The sequence below is a fragment of the Haliotis asinina genome, chromosome 1 (genome assembly GCF_037392515.1).
Source record: "Haliotis asinina isolate JCU_RB_2024 chromosome 1, JCU_Hal_asi_v2, whole genome shotgun sequence".
NCBI lineage: Eukaryota > Metazoa > Mollusca > Gastropoda > Lepetellida > Haliotidae > Haliotis > Haliotis asinina.
This window is the reverse complement of record NC_090280.1, coordinates 41,082,037-41,108,385: the sequence shown is the minus strand read 5'-3', so window position 1 is coordinate 41,108,385 and position 26,349 is coordinate 41,082,037. Positions and strand designations below refer to the sequence as shown.

Here is a 26,349-nt window from a genome sequence, read left to right as displayed (position 1 = left end):
AAACGAGAGGTAGCATAAATATTTATAATAATACATAGTATAATAATGAAATGGACTAGAGATACTGTGTACAGAACTTGGGGGTAACACGAAAGATATTGTGCAAAGAAACCTATAACGTGTGAGTGACACGAGACTGGGTCTGCATATCCAGCAACATCACAGTCAACGCATGCATTAAACGCATATATGTACAACACACTGATCAAATGTAATCTGTGTCAAGTACATAAAATATACATGATAGGTGAGATATATAAATCTTTGAAGATACAGACACTAGATAGCAAACAAGAACTACTAGCCAGCATATTGACTAAACAGAAAACAACTTAACCATAAATGATTCAAAATGATTCATACAAGTTAAATGGTATACTGTATATTGACTTTCGTTTTGTTTACCATAAGCATATTTGTACCTACTTTGTGTATTGATTAATGTTAGGGTTAAATTGACTATGTGTGTCACAATTAAAATGCCTAGCAACTAACCTTTGACTCTGACCTAACTGTGACACATAATTGTAAACGAAACTAAAAGAAAAGAGGCAGCTGACAACTATTTGCAGCTGAAATACATAATTTAAAAAGCATTCGTGCTCTACGAGACCATTATATTCTGATATAAGACAATATATGCCTATTATTTATTTATTTGTGCACACAATATTCAACCACTTAATTCATCCCTATTACAGCATACTTTCTTTGTTGGGTGAAATACTCCACAAACGTAGCGCTATCGAAGATGCACGATGTATGTGAACCGAATCGTACGACAGCAAACCTTCCGGATGACTGAACATGCTGAAAATAACTCCAAATTCCCCGTTCGCGGCTTTGCATAGCTCTTTTACTGTTTTCATGTGGTCGCAAAATTCGCCAATCCATATTCCAAGATATTTATACAATAATCAATGCCAACATTTCAGATGAATATCGCATCTGAGTGTTGAGGCTGTTCTGCTGAGCATGATATTGGTTTTGTCACTGTAAGCTAGCTTCCTCTTGTGAGGCCAGACCACTGATGTAGACAGATACAAAAGGAATGCAGTGGAAGGTGTCAGCATCGCCATAACATCTCAGTCCCGCTCGTGACTTGTACATAAATAATCAGCTCTACAATCCGGCACACTGTCCAAACTAGATTATTTACTCAGTCCCCATGAGTGCTTCGATAGCTTCCATTATATTCAGAGACTCAATGTCTATTCCACAATGAAGTTCGCTTATTGCAGCTGTTTTGCAGGTCATTAATATACATAGAAAAATAGGGTGGGTGACAGATGCATCGAACCAGTCAGTTTTGTAGGTATTTATTTTGACAGAACATTGCACATCTTGATACGACTGAATTGCTTCCAAATTATATCCTCAGGCTTTCATTCCACATATATGTTGTAGTTTATAGAGTAACCTATTTCTTTGTATGTAGTAAACTGTCTTAATCATGTCCACAAAACAAACATAAGTAGATAGGTTTGACATCTTCCGGTTGTATAACAGTGGTAAATGTGGCCAAGTGATCCTGGCACGATCTTCCTTTGCATGTTCGCCCCCTCTACACGCAGCCCAGACAGCGAATGGGACTTCTCCCAGGAAACATTGCCTAGTCGAACCCACCAAGACCTTTCCGGAGAATATGGAGGCTTCCCAACACTGCAGCCTTCTGCATTACCCAGATTGTCAGAAGGGCTGTGCTCTCCTGATCTTTCACATGATATGTGTATACAAAATTATTATTAGAGTGTGATATCATTATACACAGTGACAAAGCCGGATGGGAAACTGCATGGGGAAATCTGAAAGACTGCATTCCATCGCCTTCCACACCCAACCACAGGAAAGTGACATATTCTTACAACTTTGCTGCCAACGAGTTTTATGCTGTTCTTCACAAAGTTTCAAGCATAATGCTGACGATGAACTGGATGTGGTTGTTTGTAAACATTTGACTGAGAGGACATATGCACGTTATCTTTCTCTTATGGGTGATGTTAAACAAGATACTTCAGCCTTCGGAGACGTACTGTTTTCTGGGGCCAATAAACATGGTTTGACAAGAGTTCAAGTTGTGTCTCTGCTCTTGCCTACCGCGAAGACATTCATGCTATCAGTGGTGACATTCCACATGAGTCAACAATACGTTCCACTTATTGCTGCCTTCTGGTTCAGTCAAAGAGGAGGTGCAAACACTGTGACCTGTATAGAAATACCCTGCGGAAGAAAGAATCATGTCAAAGAGACCATAGTGTATCAACATTTTCCCTGAAGAAAACACCCCACAATATAATGAAGAGACTTCAGCTTGTTAAAAAAATTAATATTCTAAGAAATGAGAAGAGATCAATTCACGCAAAGCTTGACGGACTTAAAACACGGGCGCTTGATGTCATCAAAACTACTAAATACTTATGTCTTGTATTTACCATAAGTTAGTATGGAGCGAGGCTCCTTACTATTAATATTCCATGTCAATAAGGCAATGTTTTCTGTCATTAATTTTTATGGGGATTTGGTTAATTTAGATTGTGTAGACTTATTTAAGATTTGTGTAACTGTATGACAACTAAACTATGCTATGACTAAAAACAATGAGGCACTTGTCACTGCAATGCCCTGAAATCTACCCAAAGTAAATTGTAAAATTGTATTTATGTTCGAAAATCTACTATTTACAATATGGTTGTATGTGAATGTGGAAGGGTACCTTTGCAAATTGCATATATATGGCTGAGGTGAATAAATAATGGTGTGGAGTGCTATATATGCCTGATAATGGCTTACCAAAACAGTGTGTTGTTTTCATCTTATTGTGACACAAGGTTAATTGACAACAAGGATAGAAATTATTACATTTCATAATGGATCTGTCTTTGTTTGGAATAGTCAAGAACTATGGCATCAGAAAGCTTCCTTTAATGATATGTAAGCAGTTAAATATTGTATGATAATTCATTTCAATCCCAGTATTCGCCTCTTCATTTAACCCATGAAAACTTTTATGAAAGCAAATTCAAATCTGTTTTCAGACCCGTGAAGGTCCCGGGGTAGAATAGGCCTTCAGCAACCCATGCTTGCCATAAAAGGCGACTCAGCTTGTCGGAAGAGGCGACTAACGGGATCGGGTGGTCAGGCTCGCTGACTTGGTTGACACATGTCATCGGTTCCCAATTGCGCAGATCGATGCTCATGTTGTTGATCACTGGATTGTCTGGTCCAGACTCGATTATTTACAGACCGCCGCCATATAGCTGTAATATTGCTGAGTGCGGCGTAAAACTAAACTCACTCACTCACTCAAATCTGTTTCAGATGTTGTAAGTTTAGGTTAGAGGTTGAAGAAGGTATACAGGAACACGTTATTTTGGAAGTGAGGTATTGCAAATCATTTAACTGCAAAGGTATATGCCTCAAGTGGTAGATGAATGACATGTATTTTATGCAACATATTATGTGTACATTAAGAAATATTTTAGTATTTATCACACCAATATTAATTTTGCTGCAGTGATTAATAGTGACGTAGCAAGGGATGTGTGGCTGTGTTTGTATCTTATGAATAATACAAGATGTGTAAATGCACATTGTGTGCATACTTATGACAGAAATTTGTATTTTTGGTGCGATTTTGCTGAAATAAATCATCTCACTGTATGTCTGTCTGTCTTAGTGATGATCAGAAACAGTGAACTGCCATGCCTACCATTCATTGATAAACTTACATAGCCTTGGCATAGTTGATTATGGACCAATGGATTCTACATTTCAACATATGACATGTTTTGATGGACACAAATCGCATTAATTACAAAATTCAAGATTAACAAATTTGAAATGATGGAAAAGTGTCACTTTTGTTATGTTACTTATTGTAAGGTCTCAATCTTTTCCCCAGAGACTGGGATATTTTTCCTATTATACTTGCATATTTGCATTTTCCTTCTCAGTTTGTCTTACTACATGTTTTGCAACGGCCCTGCCGCGGAGCCTTAGCAATAGATGAACAATGTTCTCTGAGATTGATGTTTTTAATTTCTCCTTGGCCAGCTTGTCCCAGTAGTAAGAAATGGTGACATCTTGCATTATAGTCTCCTTCAGTGTTATCCTTGAATCAGTGTGGAGATCATACAAATTCAAAGCCTCTCTGCATATTGATTCTAATTTGCGCACAAGAAAGAAAACGTTATCTCCACACGCTTTCAGTTAACTTTCAGAGGCCATGTTTTCAACTTGGTAATGAAATCAGGAGATTTTTCACTAGTTGAAGCACAAAGATTTTTCAGAGTTAATGCTCAGGCTGTATTTCCATTTTTTTACATTTCCCCGTCCCATAAATCAGGTACCCTGAGATGGAGAACAGCACAGAGTTGTCTTGGTCGGTAAAGAATTCTGAAGGCCGGTAAAGGATTCATCTCTGTGCCCTTCTGCACACTTGTAGTGAAGTTATTAATTGCACATGTGGTAAGATCATCAAGCAAACAATGAATAAAGAGGTGTCTCATGTGTAACTTGAGACAGAACAGCATATTTTAGCTGGCGCAAAATTCAAAATTTGTCCTCATGGCATGAAATTTAATGAACATTCCTTCCTTGTCACAGGAGAAAGAACGTGTCATGCATAAAACAGACAATGCATCAAGTAATGGTAGCTTAATTATTGCTTTAAGGTGTTGCATTGTTATGGGTGTAGGAATCACTGCTTTGCTGACATCAGCCATGACATTTCCGGATTTAGATGCGATGGAATTGTGATTTGGGTTATTGCACACTTCCCTGACCGCGTAATCAAGCAGCTATGCAAAGGAGTCCGTCAGGGTTGTCATACTTGCTTGATGTGCTTGTGATAACCTTGTTGTAGACAGGTGTATCAGCAATGTCATCAGCTGTCTGTGTGTCTGGTAAGTCCCCATGGTCCTTAGTATGGTGGTCTACCTTCATTTGTTGGCAACATATAGCTCATTTTTATATTGGATTGACCTCTATAGATACATTATTTTAGGTCTAATCACTAGTTTTACACTCTACTCTGTAATATTCTAGTTAGTTTTACTGGCCTTCATTGACAGGTTATTACAATATATGTGCAATTAATTCATTTGCAGTTTTATAATTAATCGTTCTCGTTACGATATAGCTGCAATATTGCCTATGTGACGATAAATATTAACTCACTCACTCACTTCTCTGTGTCGGACACCTTGTGCTGACTGACTAGAGAAAAATATTTATGTTAACATTGATTTTCTCCAGCTGCTTATTGAAAGTACATGTACAGGTAACAGTAGCACTAACTGACATTAATATTATTTTTAAGGTTTTCAGCTTTTACAGATTATCGGAACATTAAATACAGCAGGGAGGATTCAGTGCCTATAAACACCTCAAACTAGTTGAGATACTTCGAATTTGTACGGGCCCTAATTTGGATAAAAAAGATTGCATTTATGTCTGACCATTGCATAACTTGAAGTATTCACTTTATGAGTACCCTCGCCTATTACATTGGATCATTTGTGTTTGACCCCTGAACCCCGACACAGACAAATACTTTTTAGGACACAGTGGACACTGGTAACGTGTCTTCTTTAGGGAGGGTGTGTCTGTGCTTTTTGTCCGGGTCTTTGTCTTAGATCGTTGCGTAGATTTATCTTCGTTCTCAGACCATGTATCCGAGCTGAAGTCTAATTCGTACTCTGTCCATTCCCCAAACATTGCCGATTAATCGACATCGGACTCGTCCTAATACAAATAATCTGACATAGTCTTTGTTTGTTGGTAGACGGATAACGATCGCGTTTATAAGAAGTAGATGAGTAAATAATCCATGCAGGTATAAGACATGTGACGCGCACATACACATGACGTTTAGCGTTGTGAAAATTTGACAGCTGCGTTATCCGGATGTTTGGTAACTAAGGAAGCATTGCGCAAGCGCAAGATTGTCAGAATTTAACTCGGCTGGAGGAACCTTCTCACGCTCTACGAGTGAACACGGCCAGCTTACATCGCCTAAGGCTTCCGATCCTGTGAATATACGTCTTTGCATTTATAAAAAGTTCATCAAAGGTTAGTCAAGAGGTCCCACGCGCTTGGCAGACAGACACCTTAGTAACGGTTTGTTGCCGGTGTATGTCTTCTTACTTGTACAGTCTCCTGCAGTTTTCGTTATTGTAATTGTTCGAACGTATCCTGATGTTCCACAAGATTACATGATTATGAGGTTTTGCCATGTGCTCCGATATAGCCGACTTTCGTTTACACACTGATGACTTGTGTTCAGCTTAACAGGTGTTGATATATTGATCACCACAGGTGCATGGTATTTGGTACATACATCCTCTAGAGTTGGAGCTTCTATTGCTAGATCCTCCTCCATTTGCCCTTATGAGTGTCTTAATTGTTGTACCGCTTGAGAAAGTTACATCAAAGCTCGCTTTGCTCTTGATACCAGTCTCATGATAGGTAGCATAATAGATGCCACCGATATCTTATGAGGCATTTAATATGATACTTTTCTAAGGGCATTAGGTATCATACTCTTGTACATATCTTAATATAAACTTCATAAAGAAAAACAAGTAAGATGTTAACATATGAGACATATTCAACACACATGAAAAAGCACAAAATATCTTTGACATGACCCCCTTGTCATGCCAGGTGAGGCGACGATCCGTCCCCGTACCAAGCTGAGCCACCCAATTGCCATCTATTGTCTGATCTATTGTTTTCAGCAGCTTGTATTTTTTTTCTAAGTTTGGGGGCTTGGGTGACCGCCTCAGCTATGTATCTAAAGCCTCATCTCCACGAGATGTATGTGTCCGATCAGAGTGACCGAAAATATTAGTTTGTACAAAGGGATAAACGTTTACCCGAAAAGCAACGTTCTATTCGAAATTATATCAACTTTTAACGTCACAAACATTTTAGATATGATGATCATTGGTACCAGTCACACTGGTGATCTGCCTTTAGCTGTTGTCGTCTTATAACCCGTTTGTATATTTTATTGTCTTCGTAAAACAATTTTAGATTTACACCATAGTTTTCAACACTATCTGTTATTACTCTCGTTATTTTTCAGTTCTTCGTTGACTGGCTATTTAATAAGTTCTACTTAATGCGTATGCCATTCCTATTTCGTCACTATGTGGCAGAAATAAGGCCGAGCTGACATAAAATTTTAAATCATTCACTCACGCACAGGCACTGATATCGGAATTTTCATAAAGCGAACGCGTTTGGTAGCTAAGCGGTCGTTCAAATTCTGAAAGAATGCAAAAGGTTTCGTGGCAATCGATCATATAAAGGTCATGTACTTTATAAGGAGGGGTTCAAGGAGCACTCGTAAAATGGGTTTCTTTATCGGCCAGACAGCTGGTTAAACCGTAGTTATCTTTTCCTGGTGACACTGAGAGCTCTTTGAAAAAATCACAGCGATTGGTGTAAAATGCCCGCCGTCTTTCAATTTTGAATACTACCACCCAGCCCACATTCAGTTAACATCCATTGGAACGAGCCTCGTTTTGGGATCCAGCAACCGAGGCAAGGTGGGGCGGAGAACGAGAGAGCTACATTATCTGCCTTCACAACGTTTGGTGAGTTGATTGTGATTGCATTTCGGTGTAGACTTGCACATAACATATCAAGGTACAACCACATATGTGCAAAACGTTATTTACTGAGTTGTGAGAAGAAATATGACAAGTGCAAATATTGAGTCGAACTTGGGTTATTCCACTGTGACAATGCCATAGGTGACGAAGGTTTAGACAGGGACGATAACTCTTATGTGTTTACATTTTGTAGAAATCAGAGTGATGAGTTGGCATATCCGTCCAGTCAAAAATGACAAAACTTCCAAAAGTAGGGTTTTCCGGTAAGTTTGACCAGTGGGTGAAGGCATCTGCCACTGTAACTAGGTCATCTCTTACAAGCAATGACCCCAAGGATGTTTTTCTGTTCAATGTATTGTCCTCAGTGAGGGACAATCTCACTGTTTCCAGAGGGTTAGATTCTCGTGTTGTAATTCGGATACCAATTGCATCACCAGATGTTACCACCTCACTGATATTGCTCGAGAAGTGCCATCAGTTTCCAGTTATGTAGGACATGAGTTCAGGTTCAATGATGTCCATGGCCCTGACATTTGTTTGGAAAGGATTGGTTGTATAGAATTGTGAACAAAGCAAGTGATTTTGCTTATGTCATCAGGGAAACTGTTTTGTTCGGTTACTACGAGAGAAAGATGCGTGAGGAGTACACCTTGAACAATGACCTTAAGCTGGTTCATAGAGGTTTCATGTTTTTCCTGATATTTGTGAAGGAAAAGGGAAACAGAAATGAGCTGTGTCTCTTAAGACAACTGATTGAACAACTTCACAACTGATTGAACATTTTTATGTCAGTTTCCTTGCTCTTCACTCACCATTTCACAGTGGCTGCTTGAAACTTGCAATTGCCCATGTGTAATGTAACAAAATATATGTTTCAGCTGTCAAGGAGACAGACTTGGAGAACAAAATTCTACAAGTTGGTAAAATAAGTTTTAATTCTTGTATTTCTGTTGTTTGCTCATGTTGCCATTGAAAGATAATTGTTTCAGTTCACAGTCGTTTCAAATACTCTGGGGGTGTATATGTATTAGCTAGCTTAGATATGAGTTGGCCAAGGATTTTGTTTTTGTGCTGCTGTATTGGATACTGCACAATTGTGCCACGTAGAAATATGACTAGGAGATCAGGAATGACTTTGCCATCAAAAGCAATTGACATAAGGGTATCAAAACTCTCACTTTTTCAGGAATATAAGAGATTAACACCCAAGAAAAACACATTTTCCACAGATATATGCACCAAAATGATAACCATTCTGTGTAAACAAAATCAGATTGACTGCAGTATTGTTGAGTATGGAAAAATGTCATCTACACTAGCTTCCTATTTGAAAAACCTTGTTTCAAGGCATTACAGAATTAGACGTAAGGGTGGGAGGCAGTACAAGTCTGTGTTAGGTACATGGGAGAAGGAACAATATTCCTTCACAGTATTTGTGTCTGAACACAGCATAAAAACATCAAAATCAAGATTGTTCAATAGTGTTTCATACTTACACAAGTACAAATCATCTGTAAGGAAAGCCAAATCCTAACTTTTGCAAAATATCAATCTCAGGAAAAAGGTTCAGTTCCTATCTACAAAATTGATAAATGTGCAAAGAGGAAACTTGCCTTCAAATATGTCCAATAGACGCTCATTAAAATTACATTTTCCAAGTGGGCATGTGTCCAGGTCCCAACAGTATATAAGGAAGCACATGATTGTAAGAGACTGTAAACAGTCTTTAGCATTTTTGGACAGAAATAACCTAGAACCTACATCAGTTCAAGCTATAGCCAGTGAAGGAAGGCAAATCCAGATATCTATGAAGGAGAACATGGTCAAGGAAACATTTACTCCTGATGTGGAATTGAATAAAGTTGTTTATGTGAAAGATTCAGAAGGTATTTCAAACAAGGCATACCATGAACTATCTATGATAGTACCTTCCCTTCCTAGATCGCACAAGGTTCTTAAAAAAATAAAGGAATGCAATGACACACCATATCCAAGCTTTGGGGTTCAGCAGTCTTTGAAAGAAAGGCTCATTAACTGTGTTTCACACATTCTAGAAACGAAGCATGACACCACTATCAGCATTTTGCAAACAAAACGTATTCATGTGAAACTTACAGGTGATGGAACACAGTTTGGGAGAAGGAGAACTCTTATCAATTTTGGGTTCACGATACTGGATGATATGCTCTGTACTTCAGTAAGGGGGAACCATCTGTTAGTAGTATTTTCTGCAAAGGAAACTTATGATTGTGTTTCAGCTGCTCTTTCTCAAACTATTGAAGAAGCTAGGAACTTAAAATATATTTATCTTGATGGTGTATGTTTTCAAGTCAGGTTTTATCTGGGAGGGGATTTGAAATTTCTTAATATGATATCTGGAATTGGTTCCTGTTCATGTAAACACAGTTGTCTGTGGTGTAAATGTCCAGCTTCAGACAGACATGATACTATTTTTGCAGTGGTCAGTGACTGATATGAATCATGGGGCCCGAACAATAGAGGAGATCACTGAGTTGGCCAGAAAGAAATCACCCAATTTAAACTGTGTCCACACTCCCCTCTTTGATTTTATACCTCTCTGGAGGAGAGTACCTGACATGCTACACCTGTACCTTCGCATTTAAGACCAGTTGGTGAAGCATTTGATTTCAGAACTCAGGTAGAAGGACAACATTCTCAGATGCACCAGTACCTACACCAGAGCCAAATGCTCTAATGTTGCAAAATTTGTAAATTTTGTTCAAGGATTGGGAGTTGATTTTCAATTCAGAAATGACAGGGAGTCTGGTAGGTTTACATTTAGAGATTTTACGGGTCCTGAGCACAGGAAAATTGCAGATAACATAGTCCTTGCTGATTTCAATCCCCAGCATCCAAAGTTACAGTTGATATCTTTTTTGTGGAGTGAGCTGACAAATATTCTTCTTCAGCTTCAACAAGAAAGATTTGAACACAGTGACATTTTAGCTCTTGATGAGAGATGCAAAAGGTGGGTTGCCACTTTTAGACTTGTTTACCAAAGCAAAGATGTGACGCCTTATATGCATATTTTAGCATATCACATCACAGATATGCTTAAATTGCATGGTAATTTGGTGTCATTCAGTCAACAAGGATTTGAAAAGTTAAATGACAATACAACTAAATGGTATTTTCATTGTACGTCTCATAAGGGCAGGGAAGCTCTCCAGCAGATCATTCTGAAACAGAACAGACTTGAATCCATTGAATGTTGTAAAAGAGTTGTACTGAGAGCAAAATGTTCTGTATGTGACAGTTATGGCCACAATAAGAGGTCATGTAACCTCAGTGACTGAGACATGGTGTAGGTAATATTTGAAGTAGATCACTACAACAGAACTGTTTAATGCAGTATGGTAGTTAAGCACTAGTGCTTCCTTCAGTGTTAGTGTCTTTCATCTTTTATCTGCTTTTGAGCTGAGGACATACTTTGTTCAGAAAGAATGATGAATATGTTTATACTACTTATTGTTCAGATGGTTATATTTCTGATAGTTGCTTTCGGTGCAACAAATGTAGGTGCAGCCCGATTTACAGTTATTGGACTAAACTTAAAGTTTATCCTAGTTAACCTTTTTTCAATTTATATATGTTTCAACAAATTGTGCACTGTGGCCGCTGTGTTTTGTTAAACTTATTTCACTGTTTCAAAAACTGAATATATATGAGCAAAGGCTTATGCCATTGTGTGTGCAACAGAAGGTATCATTCTGTGTCATGGTTATTTTTCAGAGCTGCACTCTGTGCAACAGAAGGTATCATTCTGTGTCATGGTTATTTTTCAGAGCTGCACTCTGTGCAACAGAAGGTATCATTCTGTGTCATGGTTATTTTTCAGAGTTGAAAGTACTTTATGATTATGACATGCTTTAGCACTGACAGTTCCCTTTCTGCAGTCATTGTGTTTTGGTGACCCACTGAAGTAGTCACTGACATGGCATGTCAAGTGTTTGACGAACAATTTTCTTTTAAGAATTATAACCCAAATAAGAAAAGATCAGGTCCAGTCCATAAGCCTGACATCAAGCGAATGTATGGCAGCATTCTTAACCCTGAAATAAAGAGGTGCCTGACAAAAGAACATTTTGTGTCTTTTTTTTAAAAGAACTCTCTCTCTCTCTCTCTCTCTCTCTCTCTCTCTCTCTCTCTCTCTTTCTCTCTCTCTCTCTCTCTCTCTCTCTCTCTCTCTCAGTAATGTCAAGATGCAATTAGCCTTACACCCCCACGGGGAAAAATGGAACACCCCACTTTAGACGAGACTTTTTCAGTGGGCACGTTTTCACATGCGATGATGCGAACTTTACTTTAAAACTGTAAGTGCTATCCGTTTCCAATTTGGTATAAGGCTTTATAATTTAAGTCACGTGACTCGACCTGCCGAGCTTAATGTAAGAATGTGACATGTGACCTGCCTATTTGCATGACCGGGTCGCTGTTCCGGTAAGTAGCTCAACACCTTTGAAATGTGAGGTGTTGTGACTTGAAAAAATGACAGCTCTTATAGACAACTTTCTTATTATCGAGTGATAAATTTTGACAGTAAAAATCCTCAATGGTAGAAGAATTATAAAGCCTCATACCAAACTGGAAACGGACAGTACTTATAGATTTATAGTAAAGTTACCAAACACCGTCCTGAAACATTTTCTGCCAGACTCTAATCGCATCTGCTCGCGGATATCGTTGCCAAGAACGTGGTGACACCGTCACGGTGGCGCCATTCCCGTTTTATAGTCTGGTTACGAGACCGTAGTTTCTACGATACTAACTGCGACTGGAACGGGGGCACTGGGATTGTACTGTACTAAGCTATCCTTTACTTTCGTCAGTCGAGGTAAAATGTCAACAATAATTAACGTACAATCAATATACATTCTGTTAAAAAGAAACGCAACCCGAGTTTATTCGTGAAATTTAAGATGATACAACACATTTAATTTAGAAGACAAACAGTGAAATTGTGCACTGTATTAGTCTAGATATTCAATTTTAAGGTAATTATGTTAACAGGTCTCTCAATGAGACTGGTTTGTCACATGATGGCGTCTTTCTTAGTAATACATCGTCTGGGCATCTCGAGCTAAAATCACTGCACTTCCTTGGAACAAAACGGATCAGTGGTCGGATTATTTCCTGATTGCTCTCCACTCCTCCTGTAGGTAAGGCTGTAAAATGTGGTTGATGTAGCGTTGAGCACAGGCCCTCATGTCATTGCGAGGATTAAAGATGTTTTTTTTTAAAATGTTACAATTTTGAGATGACACCTGACTTGAAAGCTTCACAGTAGAAGATGTCTAGACAAGGCCGGACACTTCGGTGTACCCCACCCGCATGGTTTGCCGATCCCGCATTCAATCGATTAAACTTTTTCTAAACATAAACATGGGTGATTGGCCTCTCTGTGACCACTCTTGAAACATGCTAGTTCTTTATTGTTATTTCTAGTCGATTGAAGGCTGATTTTGACCCTCAAATAAACGACCTTGACACAAATAGCGGACGACCGATAGCAAAGACGATAAGGCCGCATAAAGGGGTTTGTGGTCAAAGCAATCCCTCTAACTTGCTATCGCCAAGAAAACTTGAGGATGGAAAACATGAAGAAAGATTATCAGAAGTCAATGGCCTACTAGAGGATTTTTAATGTCACGAGGTCAAAGAAACAACCTGATATTTCATGGGATGGATGGTGAATCTCGCCAGATGTCACAAAGAAAGGTGAACGATTTCATGAAACACGTTTTGAAGTTAGATGATGATTCTGTCAGCAGCACGGTTATTGTAAGAGCGCACTGCTTGTACGCGAGCAAATCTCATAACTGAGAACTAGCGGGTGAAGAGACAATTGTCCAGATATCTGGAAACTCTGAAGATTTTGTACCGCATTCACCACCCAATCGCCTGTTTAAGCGACGCCCACAAAGCCACCGGGTTCTTTGCTTACATCGAGTGCAAAAGTTAACACTGATGTAGCAGGGGACATAACTCTATATGCATGATGTGTCGACCAAGGCGCAAAATTCTTTCTATTGATTTAACACCTACTTTCTATTTTATCTTAGAACAGTGAAGGTATGTCGAAGTTCAGTAATGATAAATGAATATTTTTAAACAGTTTTGTTCTACGTATGACATTGTTTGTGGCTAGTCATTTGTGAGAGACCATAGAGATTTTCGTGATTTTATGAGTGGTTACACAATGCATGTTCATTTGTGTTCAGTTACGTACACTATGTCACTACAGTGGCTGCGTTACAGTATTCGTAAGTGATGGGCTAGACTAATCTAATCACTTTATAAGCAGACTTTATGAATACTTCCATAACTGTGTTGTTCTCCGTTCGTCGCCACTCTCACGGAACTGCAATACTGTGTTGGTATTACTGTATTACTTTTGCAACATCAGTCTCCTTAAATTGAATGTTAAAAGAACAAAGGAGATGATTATTGATTTTCGGAAAAGTAAATCTGAGCTGTTTCCAATTACTGGTAAGAACGAAACCATGGATAGACTTGAGGAATATAAGCGTCCTGCCACAGTGATTGATTCTATGCTCACCTGGAACAGCATTACTGACTACATATACAATGAAGGGCTAAAGCGGCTATACTTTTAAACCTCGTCTTCGTTGTTTTACGATTGACACAACCATATTGTCATTATTCTATAAATCTCTTATTCAAAGTATGTTAAGTATTTTAGTTTTTAATGTTCACTGCTGGTATGGTGGTCGGTCTGTTCAAAATCAAACTTTCCAAAATTGTTAACACAGCAAGTAAACCTTCTGGACTTAAAATGCAAGATACTGACACTATTTACAAGCTGCTATTTGAAAAGAAAGCTCGTAAAACTACTGCCTTCTGACCGACGACAAACAGTGCTCGAAATTCTTTCAATCCACAATAATCATCGACAGAGTCAAGTGTCTATACTTGCCGTAAGAGGCCACTAACGTGATCGGGTTGTCAGGCTGGTGACTCAGTTGACACATGTCATCGGTTCCCTGTTGCGCTCATGCTGTTGATCACTGGATTGTCTTGTCCAGTTTCAATTATTTACAAACCGCCGCCATATAGCTGCGGCGTAAAACTAAACTCACTCACTCACTCACTGCCCCAGTTTGCATTGCATACCTGCCATGGTTGTATATATTAAGTCCTCAAATGTTTTTCACAATCATTAATCATTGACATACATTACTGGAGGATGTAGGTGGTAGAGGGGCGTTTATCCGCACAGTGTAAACGGCTTGTATATCTTTATGTTGGACGATGATGTTTCCGCTCTGGCAGAGAGCAGTAACCATTTACAGTTGAAGAAAACGTTTTAGAACTATTTTGCAATAAGTAATACCCGTGTGAGCATAAATTTGAAGAAAACTAAGGTTGTATTTAGACAGGGGTTCCGTCTAGGTTTTACGAGAAATGGTTCTACAAGGGAAATGCTGTTGAAGTAGTTTAATCTTATCGTTACTTAGATGTAATATTTACTCCTACGCAATACTAGCAATTAACACCACAGTGGATTGTATTGCTGAAAATAATACCTCCTGGGTCCAACAAGCGTACATTGACATCCATATACATATAAAGAAGGAAACGGATGCAACGCGCACAAAGTTGCCAAACACCCCCCTCTCGATTATGGGCGAATTCTGGGTGAGAAATTGTAGAATATATAGCCACGCTTCTTTCTGAAATATAGCCAGATAAACTCCCTTTCCAATAAACCCAAAATTATCAAAATCGATGCACGATGTACCGAGTAACCTTGCTTAGAACTCAGGAAAAGACAACTTTTTCATTTGTACGCCAATAGGCTCGCACCAACACGATATATCGCGCCACGAAATAAAAAGAATACTGGTATTTTATTTTTGACCAATCAGAGAGCAGCTCGTTGTTGGTGCGAGGCTATTGAGGGTGAAGGACAAAGATGGTGGAAATGCAGGAAAAAGAATATCCTATTTCATTTGAGAGGTTGTAGAACGGAAGCGGAATATCTAGTGTTACGAGAAAATCTGTAAATTGTATTATTAATTAAGTAATAATTATTATGGGTCATATTCCTTATCAAAACTGTTCAGTGGTATTAGTATTTTATAGCAGGCCTTGAAGGCAGTTCTCTAAAGTTACCTCCCTTTGAAAAAGGTAAACACGAGGCTGACCGAGAGCATTCTACGTTGATGGCGATGGTCGTATGTGCTCGGACTTTCAGGAAATGTAGACTGTATGTATAAATGCTAGTTATCCGTGTTGTCGACACGGATACAGATTAACTGGAGTACATATCTGCCAATCTCCATCAACGCTTCACCTACATACTAGTAACCGTTATATTATACATAACTGTTTCTCATTCATGCATTAAGACTTTGGCGAATCTGTATATTTTGCTTTTGTTGGCTCAATATAAAGAATCATTGAAAATATTAAACTTGTCAGTGTTATGTTTTGCTGGTTCTGAGGGGATTTCTTACATCGTTTGTGGCGGCAAAGTTTTACCCACAACACGAGCGATTACCGAAAGGTTATGTTTTTTCGCCGATCGGGTGTTGTTAAGTGAAATTAATTAATAGTATTTCTTCTACGAGATTCGATAGTTTTTGGCGTACAAAAGAAATTTCCTATTTCATGCTGAGAATAGAATTAACTGAAAATATGCTCAGTAACTGAAATTTAATTATGTTTGTATTTTGGACCCGAGGCCCCTTTAATTACTGAATACAAAATGTCTGTCTGTACATTCAAGTGTCGTGGAAAATTTAAAAAGAAAACCTTCTCCAGCTTCAAGACGACCAATGGCGTTATTTCTATTCGTAGCACTCAACGGTGGCATTTTCGACCTTGGTTTTAGGCGATCAACGTTGGTGCGAGACACGAATTCACACGAGATATCATGTACCCCAACTGTAACTTCCATAATTTGCACATGCGTTTGGCGTAGTCACCATGAACACTTCATGCATGGTGAAGAAAGGGGACAATTAGAGATCAATGGAAGTGCTAATTACGGTTTGGCATGAAATGTATGTGGACCCGTTTTTTCTGTAAATATCGAACTTTGTCAGTGGATGTTTTGTCAGACAACCTAATCACATTGTAAATCACCGATTTTATGCATTTGTATGAAAGAATCTGCCTATGTGACTGTCAACAAAATAAACAGCAGAACTCACCCTGTTTGCAGAGGGAGGGAGCCAATGACATGTAACAGAGGCAATGTTGGGTCAGAAAGGTCAAAGTATGTCATCGTAGGTCAGCTCTGCACGTGACAGGTATGAAAAGGTGTCACAGGTCGTGAATTGGGTAAGGTTAACTGTTAACCATCATATGGAGTTTGTTTCTCTGCGTTGTTCAACATGAAGCAGAAAACTTATTAGTGAGAATTATCCTTTAGATTAAAATCTTTAAATTTGTAATGTTAATGTCATATTTTGTTTAAGCAGTACGTGATTGGAAATGCATTTAAGTAAAGGTAACAAATAAAGTATATGTACACCAAATCATTAATCGGATCACCTATGGTTAGAACCCAACAACTTTTAAAGCCCCGTTCCCTCGGACACAAGCACACACAATCACGCACGCTCACTGAGGAAAAGATATAATGAAGACAAAAGTGCAAAAAGTCCTCTGCAAGGATGTGTTTTAACTTTCTTGTTGACAGGTGTTCATTTCTAGCAAATAGCCGGCGAATGATGACCCAGATGTCCCTGATGTCAAAAGAATCTAAATTTGGATGCCTACCTTTTTGTACAAGGTTTTGTGTTTTTTGGTTGTTGGTTTATTTCTCACAAATTTCAGCAAGAGCAAAAGTTGTACGTTTCATGTAATCCGACACCTTATAAATCGGTTTGCTACGTTTGCTCTCTTGTATTTTGAAAAAAAATTAAACACCTTTCAAATTAAACGTTTAGCATCATCTGAATAAGCTTTTATGATGACAACTAGAAATCAATCAATGTGAATGATCCAAACGGTCTATCACTATGCAGTGAACAGGTAATAACTATCATGAACTGAACGTGCACACTATGGTGGGTTGGAACGCTACGTTCACGATATAGTGAGATATCACTCAAATTGCATTTGCAAACAATACCTTTATTCTACAGAGTCTCCTATATTTGAAGACTGAAGTTGCGTTTTTGACAGAGTGTATTCATTCCGTACTGGTGTATGTTTCCGGATGGAAAAGTACCAAGCTAGTTTTCAAAACATCGTGATTTCGTTCGAGTCGAACGAGGATCTAAGAGCTTGTTTCATGGCGAACTTTTTTCATTACCTTGTCTTATGATTCTCAGAAGGATGTACACAAATGTTGTCACTCGCGCGATCGTGGTCGACCTGAACACTGACTGTCCTCAATTTGCTGCTGTTTTCTTTTCAGTCTGTAGTGAGCAATATTTTTGCAATATGTATAATTCCATTAACACTTCGGATAAGGCATTGGATGAAGAAGCAAACCACAGTCTCCCTTGCTGGCATTTCCTCTGTTACCGGTTAAGATCCGGGTTACAATTGGTTTTCAGCAGTCCATGCTTAATGGATTAGGTGGTTAAGTTCATGCGGCTGGCCTCTGCATTGTCTTCTCAACATTTACAAACCGCAGCTATGAAGCTGGAACGTTGCTGAGGGTGGCGTTTAGAAACAACAACAACGACACAAATGATACAATTGCTCAGATGTCGAGGTTATTTACAGCTGCATGTTATCATTGAGTAAATCATTGAATGTAAAATGTAGTTCTTTTTTGTTTACAATGGAACAATTACAATTAATTATTGGATAATCAGGTCAATCAATCGCTTGATTGTCTGGTTTTGCTTAGAAACTGCCATCACGTGGACACTACGGCTGTGCTGTGTCCGCGTGTAAATACATTGTACTTGATTTTTAAGCATACCATTGGAATGTTTTTAAGCACTCCTGTTAGTCTATTGTCACACCTTTTTAGTTTATGTTTTATCGTTGTCAGTTTTGTATGTCCGCCCGTTAAGATGGCTCTATGTCCTCTCTCACGCATTTCTTCTGTGATGACTATTCCTTCCTGATTACGATATATATAAACTTCAAATCATCCTTGAATATTTCGGGGTGCATCTTTACAATGCGTTTTTTCACCTCGCTGTACAGAGCATCAACTACTTGCTCCGTCTCCTCCAGTGATCGGGAGTTCGAGAGACCATTCATGAAGGTACTGTTGCCCCAGTTCCTGTGAGCAGATGTGTACATCCTGGCAAACTCCTCCCTATCATCGATTCCTTCTTTGTCTTTCTTCTCTTTCCAATCGTTATAAAATACATCAGGGATCACTGCAGTTTCAGATGACAAGAGGGTCAATCCTGACCTTGAAACGGGTGACCTTCTTTCATCAAATGGTTTTCTCACCTCCTTCATGGTGCGCCAATAAGTGGACATATTTGTATTGACGAACTCATCTCTGGAGATTTTCCCAGATTCGCTGTATTCTTTCCATATCTCATTCAATAGTCCAACAAAGGAATATAGGGTGTATCTGTTTTCTCCAGTGGTTCTGTCCTGACACTCAGCGGGAACACCTACGACAAGTAAGCCTCCCCGTTTCAGTTCTGTGCTTCTACTTAGTAAAAATGTTTCCCAGTCCAACTCGGCCTGCGTGTTTAGTGCAGTCGTCTCCTCAGCACTACTCTGGGCATCTTTGTAAATCGAGTATTTGAAGGTGGTTGGAGTCCTTGACAGCCAATGAACAGACGTCATCGACATCATGAAATGGATTGAGTTTGATGGTACACACTGCTTGTAGAAGTTTGTCCCTGAGGCAAGAACATAGACATTGTCCATTTCCAGGAGGTATGACGGTGGATCAGGGATGATTCCTGACATGCGTTTGAAGAGGGAATTGAAATCATTCATTTCCAGATCTTCATAGGTTACCTGGAACTGGGTATCGGGACCATGATGATCTTTCAATGTTGCCAACAACTCACGGAAAATGGCCATGGCAGTGGAACCGTCAGCTGCACCATAGTCGGCAATGCTGAAGACTGAGTGTTTGTCAGTGAAAGGAATGGTTTTGGCCAAGCTGAGAATTCTCTCTCGAACTGGTTCGACATACCCAACATTTTGTTTTCCGAGCCTTGATCCATAATTTCTCTCACCTGTTTTTCGATATGGGCGGTACGCTTTAGGAATAATTTCATAGTATCTCACTGGGACAGCTGTAAATCCCATGTAAACTCGTAGATGTCTTCTGATTCCTGTGTAGAGGACCCGAAGAGTCATAACTGATGGAGTATATTTCTTATTTTTCAACCGGTTGTTAGCAATTCTCTTTCGACATTTCGTCCTGAAAAAGAACAGGAAAACCTACTACAATGTACATCAGTCGTCCGTTTCTGCTTCTTCCCATGCCTCCTTCGGAAAAGGAAACATTAACACACTGGATATTAAAACAACAACAATGATTAGTAGATTTCTGAGAGTGAGAAGCATGTATTGAGGCACCAAGAAAGTGAATCACCAAAAGGTGTAAGAATCATTTGATCAAGAGTCTCAGGGTACTTGCGATAATACACTGTCAGACACAAAGAAATGTATGCAGTTAATGTCAACAGCTTTGCGCGTTTTGGTCTTAGATCCACTACTCAAATTTCACTCTTAATAACAACGATATGAGGTAGAAATTACCTGACACTGTTAATACTTCGATTATTTAAATGACGTAGAAGTTTTCCTGATGTAGGTGAACGTGAGTGAGTGAGTGTGAGTGATTAATTAAAATAATCGTCACATCGGCAATAATATTTCAGTCATATCGTGACTAAATCAAATTATGAGTGAGTTTAGTTTTACGCCACACTCAGCAAAATACCAGTTATATGGCGGCGGTCTGTAAATAACCAAGTCTGGACCAGACAATCCAGTGATCAACAGCATGAACATCGATCTGCAGAACTGGGAACCGATGGCATGTGCCAACCAAGTCAGCTAGCCTGACCACCCGATTTAGTTAGTCGCCTCTTACGACTAGCATAGTTGCCTTTTAAAGCAAGCATGATTTGCTGAAGGACTATTCTACACAGGACCTTCCCGGGTCAGATTAACACAGGCTGCAACTACCTCCACAGGGGTATTGTTATAAGGTAAAAACTCATTCCTAAATCAGTAAGAGAATTATTCCGTATATGATCTGCAGTTTGGCTCGTGACTGATAACGGCTAGACACTCTTGGGAAACAAAAAGTCTAGAGATAATGGCGTTTAGACAAAAGTTAGATGTATGTCTGTCGTGACAGGGAGAATACAATAAAATGGCACAGTTACCGAACGGTACTTAATAACTTTCCAATCATAATATTCATGAGTTCTAGGACTGATACGGGGTTAACGACAAAAAACAATATGTTGAAACGTGATCAAGATCAGGCCAGGCTCGAGCCACATATAAAGACCGGTTGGGCACTGAGCAAAGAGTGCGCCCTTTTAAAGGACGTAGGCCAGCTCACACCACTCAGTTTCCCCGTGTGGTGCCAGCCTACCCTGTCTGATGATGAAGTGGACTGAGAGATGGATTTGGGCAGAGTAAACTACATGAGTAGCAAACTTAGTGTTACGTGTATCGATGAGTGTATGTGTGCCAGTAAGGCGGTTAGCAAGGAGTCTCGGTCGTCAGACGCCTTACTCCTGGACTTAGCATGCTATAACAGACTAAGCGAGTGGAGCGCGAGATCTGCAATCTCGACCTGACAAGGGGAACTGTCACCAGTAGTAGGTAACTGTTCTAGGGTTAACCAAGGCCCAAATGCCAGTAACGACATGATGGAGCCTGTGGGGTTTTCTTGAACCAAATATTTAAGACAATCGCCTTTGCTGTTTTTCGTCTGGTGGTTCCTATCCATGTCATTCGCTTGCGTTGACGTTTGACGAATGTAGGTTCCCTTGAATATGTTAGTATCCCTCCCCGCAACTATGTATTCAGCGGCGTCCGTCCGTACGTACATCCCGATTCTTGTTAACGCGATCTCATGAACTATTGTACCTGTCTGCAGTTTATTTCTTAGCGTATTTGGAATGTGTAATACCTCGTAGAAACGATTCAGATGCATCTACCTCCTATCACAGTCCCGTCCAATCTCGTCCTATCACGTCTAACATTTTTACTAATCCAGCCCGACTTGGTATAATACTGCCTCAATCTTCTCCCTAATCCCACTCTCTATCTCTTTCACGGGAGGATTTAGAATTCTCATTTTCTTTTTTAGAATTGTCAGCATCTGTCAGTAATTCTAATACTGACCCTCATTACAATATGAGGGATGCCAGAACACAGAAACGAGTAATTGTGTTAGGGTTTACTAAAGTCCATATGCCAGTTACGACAGTATTGATAGGAACATTTCTGTGGATATTTCCATGATTTACCAAAAATAGAAAATTATCCAGTGGCCTTATGGACTTGAGGCGAGAAACAACTGCAAGATTCATGCCTTAAGAGATCACTGATCTGAAGCGATTAATGTTTCTCGCCAACGGTCTTATTACGAAACCAAGTTGCAAGCTGGTCGACACCTGCTCCCTCGACCGTGACGGACACGAGGACTTGGCTACTGTCCACCTTGGCAGAATCCCTTCACCCTAAACAGTGAGAAAAGTTGATACCCATCACATGCCGGTTTTTGAAAGGCTCACTGGTACTTCTTGTCTGATTGTAATAAAGTATCCCACCAGTGTAGGTTTTTTGTTCAGACTTTCTAATGCCTGGATGATATAGTGACTTGTCCAGTTTGATCCAATGTCTGTGTTGTTACTTCGATATTTAATCATGAAATGTAAAAGTATTATGTCTACAGGCACGTACCAAGTTAACTGTTCCGTATATACCCTATAGATTGCAAAGCGTTATATTTAGATTGTATTGAGTGTTGGCCCTACTTTCATGTATAATCTCGGGCATTTTGTAATGGTAGCTACGCTCCTGCTGGTCTGTTATATAAGATAATAAAAACACCCATTAAATTGACTTGAATCTGTAAACTAATAACAACTTTGCCTTTGCTAGAAAAATCCGAACATTTTCTTAGGTTATTGATTATACATGTACCTATTTACACAGCAAATGCTTACATTTATTTCTTATGTGACAATGAAGCTCCGTTCGTATGCCTGAACCAGTGTTGGCCCATATGTGTTTTCAGGTAATAAAAATTGCATGCAATACAGCGATTTGATGTTTTAATTTCACTTTAATTCATTTGTTGTAGAATCCAGCAAAATCTGTATGTCAGGAAGCATACACTCCGTTGGGCGTATGGGAAATATGATTCACCTGGGCAGTCTATACATGCTTAGAGATCACAGTCATGTTAAACATTTACTGTACGTATACACACATCATGTGCTCTGTGTTTATTAAGTTTCAAAATGCATACAAATATGATAATAAACTAATTAGGACTGCAAGACAAGATGTAAAGACGTACGCTGAATCCGTTGTTTTACAGTCCTAACAGTTTTTACTCCTGGTATATGATTAGACTCCTACGTGTTTTCATTTGTTTTCATAATAATGAAATACAATTACTTCACCTATACTATGCGAGTGGCGCGGTAGGGGTTACTAACCAGTCGCGAATTCTTGGATGTCATCAGCGTACTCACGAAAGAATAACAATAACAAACTACCAGTCCACGGAAATTGCTCTTGATTCAGTGCCCCTTTAAGAGTCAAAAGTATCTGTGGGTTTGATGTTGGTTTCTTGCAAACACGAATGCTGACAGTTTAAAGTCTGGAATTAAAAGTCATTGAAATCATTAAAATTTGTTTCTACGTCCTCTACAGTTCCACCGAGGAATACGAAAAGAACAGCTCTTGGAGGCTGAATTGGAGATCGGGATCTTGGGGAAGGTCGACTCCGCTGAATGGATGGAGATGGATTGACCTCCATTTCAAATGGTTAAAAGCTGTTATGAACCTCTACGGAGGATGTTAATTTATCAGGAAAGCACCTCAACATGTTTGACGATCTTTGATTGTTTCGTGTTTTATTTTCGCCTTTCTTCCATTCTTAGTTTAATGGATTTTTTTGTGATTTTGTACTGTATGAATTTCAAGCTCAGTTTATGGTTCAGATGTAAAATGTGGTCTTATTATGTGATGATATTGTGTTGACATCCCTAGCAGGTGAAGACATGGACTGCTTGTTTGAGACCCAGCAAATGTCTGCCTGACATGCTTTGTAAACTTTGCAACAGGACGAAGAAACGACAGCAGGATAAGAGATTAATGATGAAGTAGCTTCAGTGGCCAGTATTTAATTGCTTCAGAAAAATAAATATTAGTAGTATACTTTCGTTTGAGGGGATATACTGTGGTTGCTTCTGGTAGATGGGACAGGATTAGTGCAATTAGCACATCTAATATCATCTGTACAGGTAGTGCTGTCATGGTCTTTGCTGCAATCGGAGCCTATTGGAGATTTGTTGAACCACCTGTCCCCATGCCCAAATTTCTGGCACTTATGACAACGAAGTGGTTAGGTATATATACATCCACCTCAATGTTAAAGTAGCTAGCCTTGTTTGGTACTCTGGGAAGGGAAAAAGTGAGAAGACATATGGTCGTTCGAACAATTCTGTCTTGATCCTGTCTTGTGAATCTTTAAACAGATGTAACTCCTTTGGCGTTCCACTGCAATTTCCTCCTCAAACATGTTAAAGAGACATATAGCACAATCTCGGATTATACCCCCTACACGAACTGAGACATTTGTGAACAGAGACAGCAGTTTCCGTCGTTCCAGAGTGACGTGCTTTCAGCAAATTTATGGATTATTGGAAATTTATGGAGATCCGTTTAGGAGACGAGTTGCGTTCCTGACGTCTCCACAAATTCCTTCATCAGCTTTTGACACAACAAAAGGTGTTACCTTGAGAGATGTCCCATCAACTCCATCGACCACTAGAAAACGTAACCAAGAGTCAACAATGTCTTGTGAAGTGCTTTGGTCATCAGAAGTACTTTCAATAACTATCTGGCTTCTGTTGATCGAAACCCAGTATATTGTTGTGTTGCCATGGTAATAAAGAGCATTCAACATCCCTGCACCCACCCACCATGGAGTGCCAATAAGGACGGTGACGAAGTGGATGCAGACTACAAACACCAGGGTTACAGGGTTACAGGGATGCTCCAGCAATAGAGACACAGATAGCTACACTAGTCAGACAGAGTAAAAGTAAGGCTGGTTTCGCCCTAGACTTTTACGTAAAGACAAAGAGAACTCGGAGGTCTACTTGGAAGTTATATAACAATAATTCGAGTAGTAATGCTTCCAATGCGTAGGGAATGGCTTGATCAGTCGATTGATAAAATCGTGTTAATTCTACCACCCGTCGAGGTGAAGTAAGGGGTGTGCTGTGCCCTCAAACACCAGATTACCGCCCCCCACCGACACAGGGCGACACAGGGCGACACAGGCGTGCAACCCACGACAAACAGGTTGCATAGAGTTTCATGTGTTCATACCAACACGTTAATCACTTTGCCGTATATATACGTAAATACAGTATACTAATATGCACAGAATCATTACTTACCTTGTACCTGTAAGTACATGTACCTGCGGCAATCGGTCACCTTGTTACGTCGTACCCAGATATGCTATCTCTGTTGATAGCTTTGCATCTTTATGACACGCTGCAGATAGCCTGGGTTCACTTTGCCTTTGACAGCTTCGCTCTATATGTCTACTGTAAACTGCTGGTCCTTTAATGCTCTACAGAGACATTACGGTTGTATATTTACAGCTCCATATTTTACAGCTAGGTATTTCCTCTCTGCCGTGTGTTTGTAGAGCTAAATGTATTCAGAGTCTATTCAAGTCGTTTGATTGTGAATCAGCCTGTGTCTGTTAAGTGTTGTGAACTTGATAGTGAGTTCAGAGTCCCACCCGCGACAGCGCATGGCGGGTGGAGCAGTCTACATTGTTGGTTACAATTTCACTACTATTATCAGCACAGTAGGTGCTTGTTTACTCTCTACGATTATAGTTTTGAGTCAATGTATACAATTCGACTACTAGTAATTTATCATTTATATTCTATATTAAACCGAGAGACGCATTTCCATGTTCAACCAACTCAGTGAGTGAGTGAGTTAATATTTAACGTCACGTCGGCAATATTTCAGCCATATCGTGACGGGAACATAACATCGAAATAGAATATGTGAGTATTATAAAAACCTGTCGACAGTAAAACAACTAGAATATCACAGAAAAGAATGTAAACCTAGTGATTATATCTAAAAGAGTTTATCTATAAAGGACAATACAATATGAAAATGGGCTATAGATTACTAACAACTGAAGGTAGATCACCATACTAGGGACTCAACCAACTCAGCCATTGCGAGACGCTGATGTTTGTTCTTGAAGTTTCTTCGGAAAGCTAAATATAAATTAAGTTTTGAAGCTTATGGATAGTTAAACGATAAATCCCAGTCCTCATCGCTATTTATGAGTGAGTGTATACGTTTAACTCTGCTATTAGTACTACTGAAGTCATATCACAGAGTTTTTTCCGTGTGGGAGTCTAACCCGGGTCAATGAATTAACAATGAAGTATTTTATCAAGTGTTCATTCGTGTATTCAATTTCATTACATAGTGAAATAGTCTACATGTTCACATACGCGCCTCATAAGAGGTTTCAGAACGCTATGAG

General features: G+C 39.3%; 1 protein-coding gene across 1 annotated transcript; it reads right to left on the bottom strand.

Moving 5' to 3' along the window:
- Positions 1-17,734: 17,734 nt before the first annotated feature.
- On the bottom strand, positions 17,735-25,538 carry LOC137291440 (uncharacterized). The gene is made up of 2 exons (XM_067822793.1): positions 25,223-25,538; positions 17,735-19,974 (listed from the first exon to the last, which is right to left on the bottom strand). Exon 2 carries the CDS (start codon positions 19,908-19,910, stop codon positions 18,687-18,689), a length of 1,224 nt encoding a protein of 407 aa, XP_067678894.1. The 5' UTR covers positions 19,911-19,974; positions 25,223-25,538; the 3' UTR covers positions 17,735-18,686.
- Between the last annotated feature and the right edge of the window lie 811 nt (positions 25,539-26,349).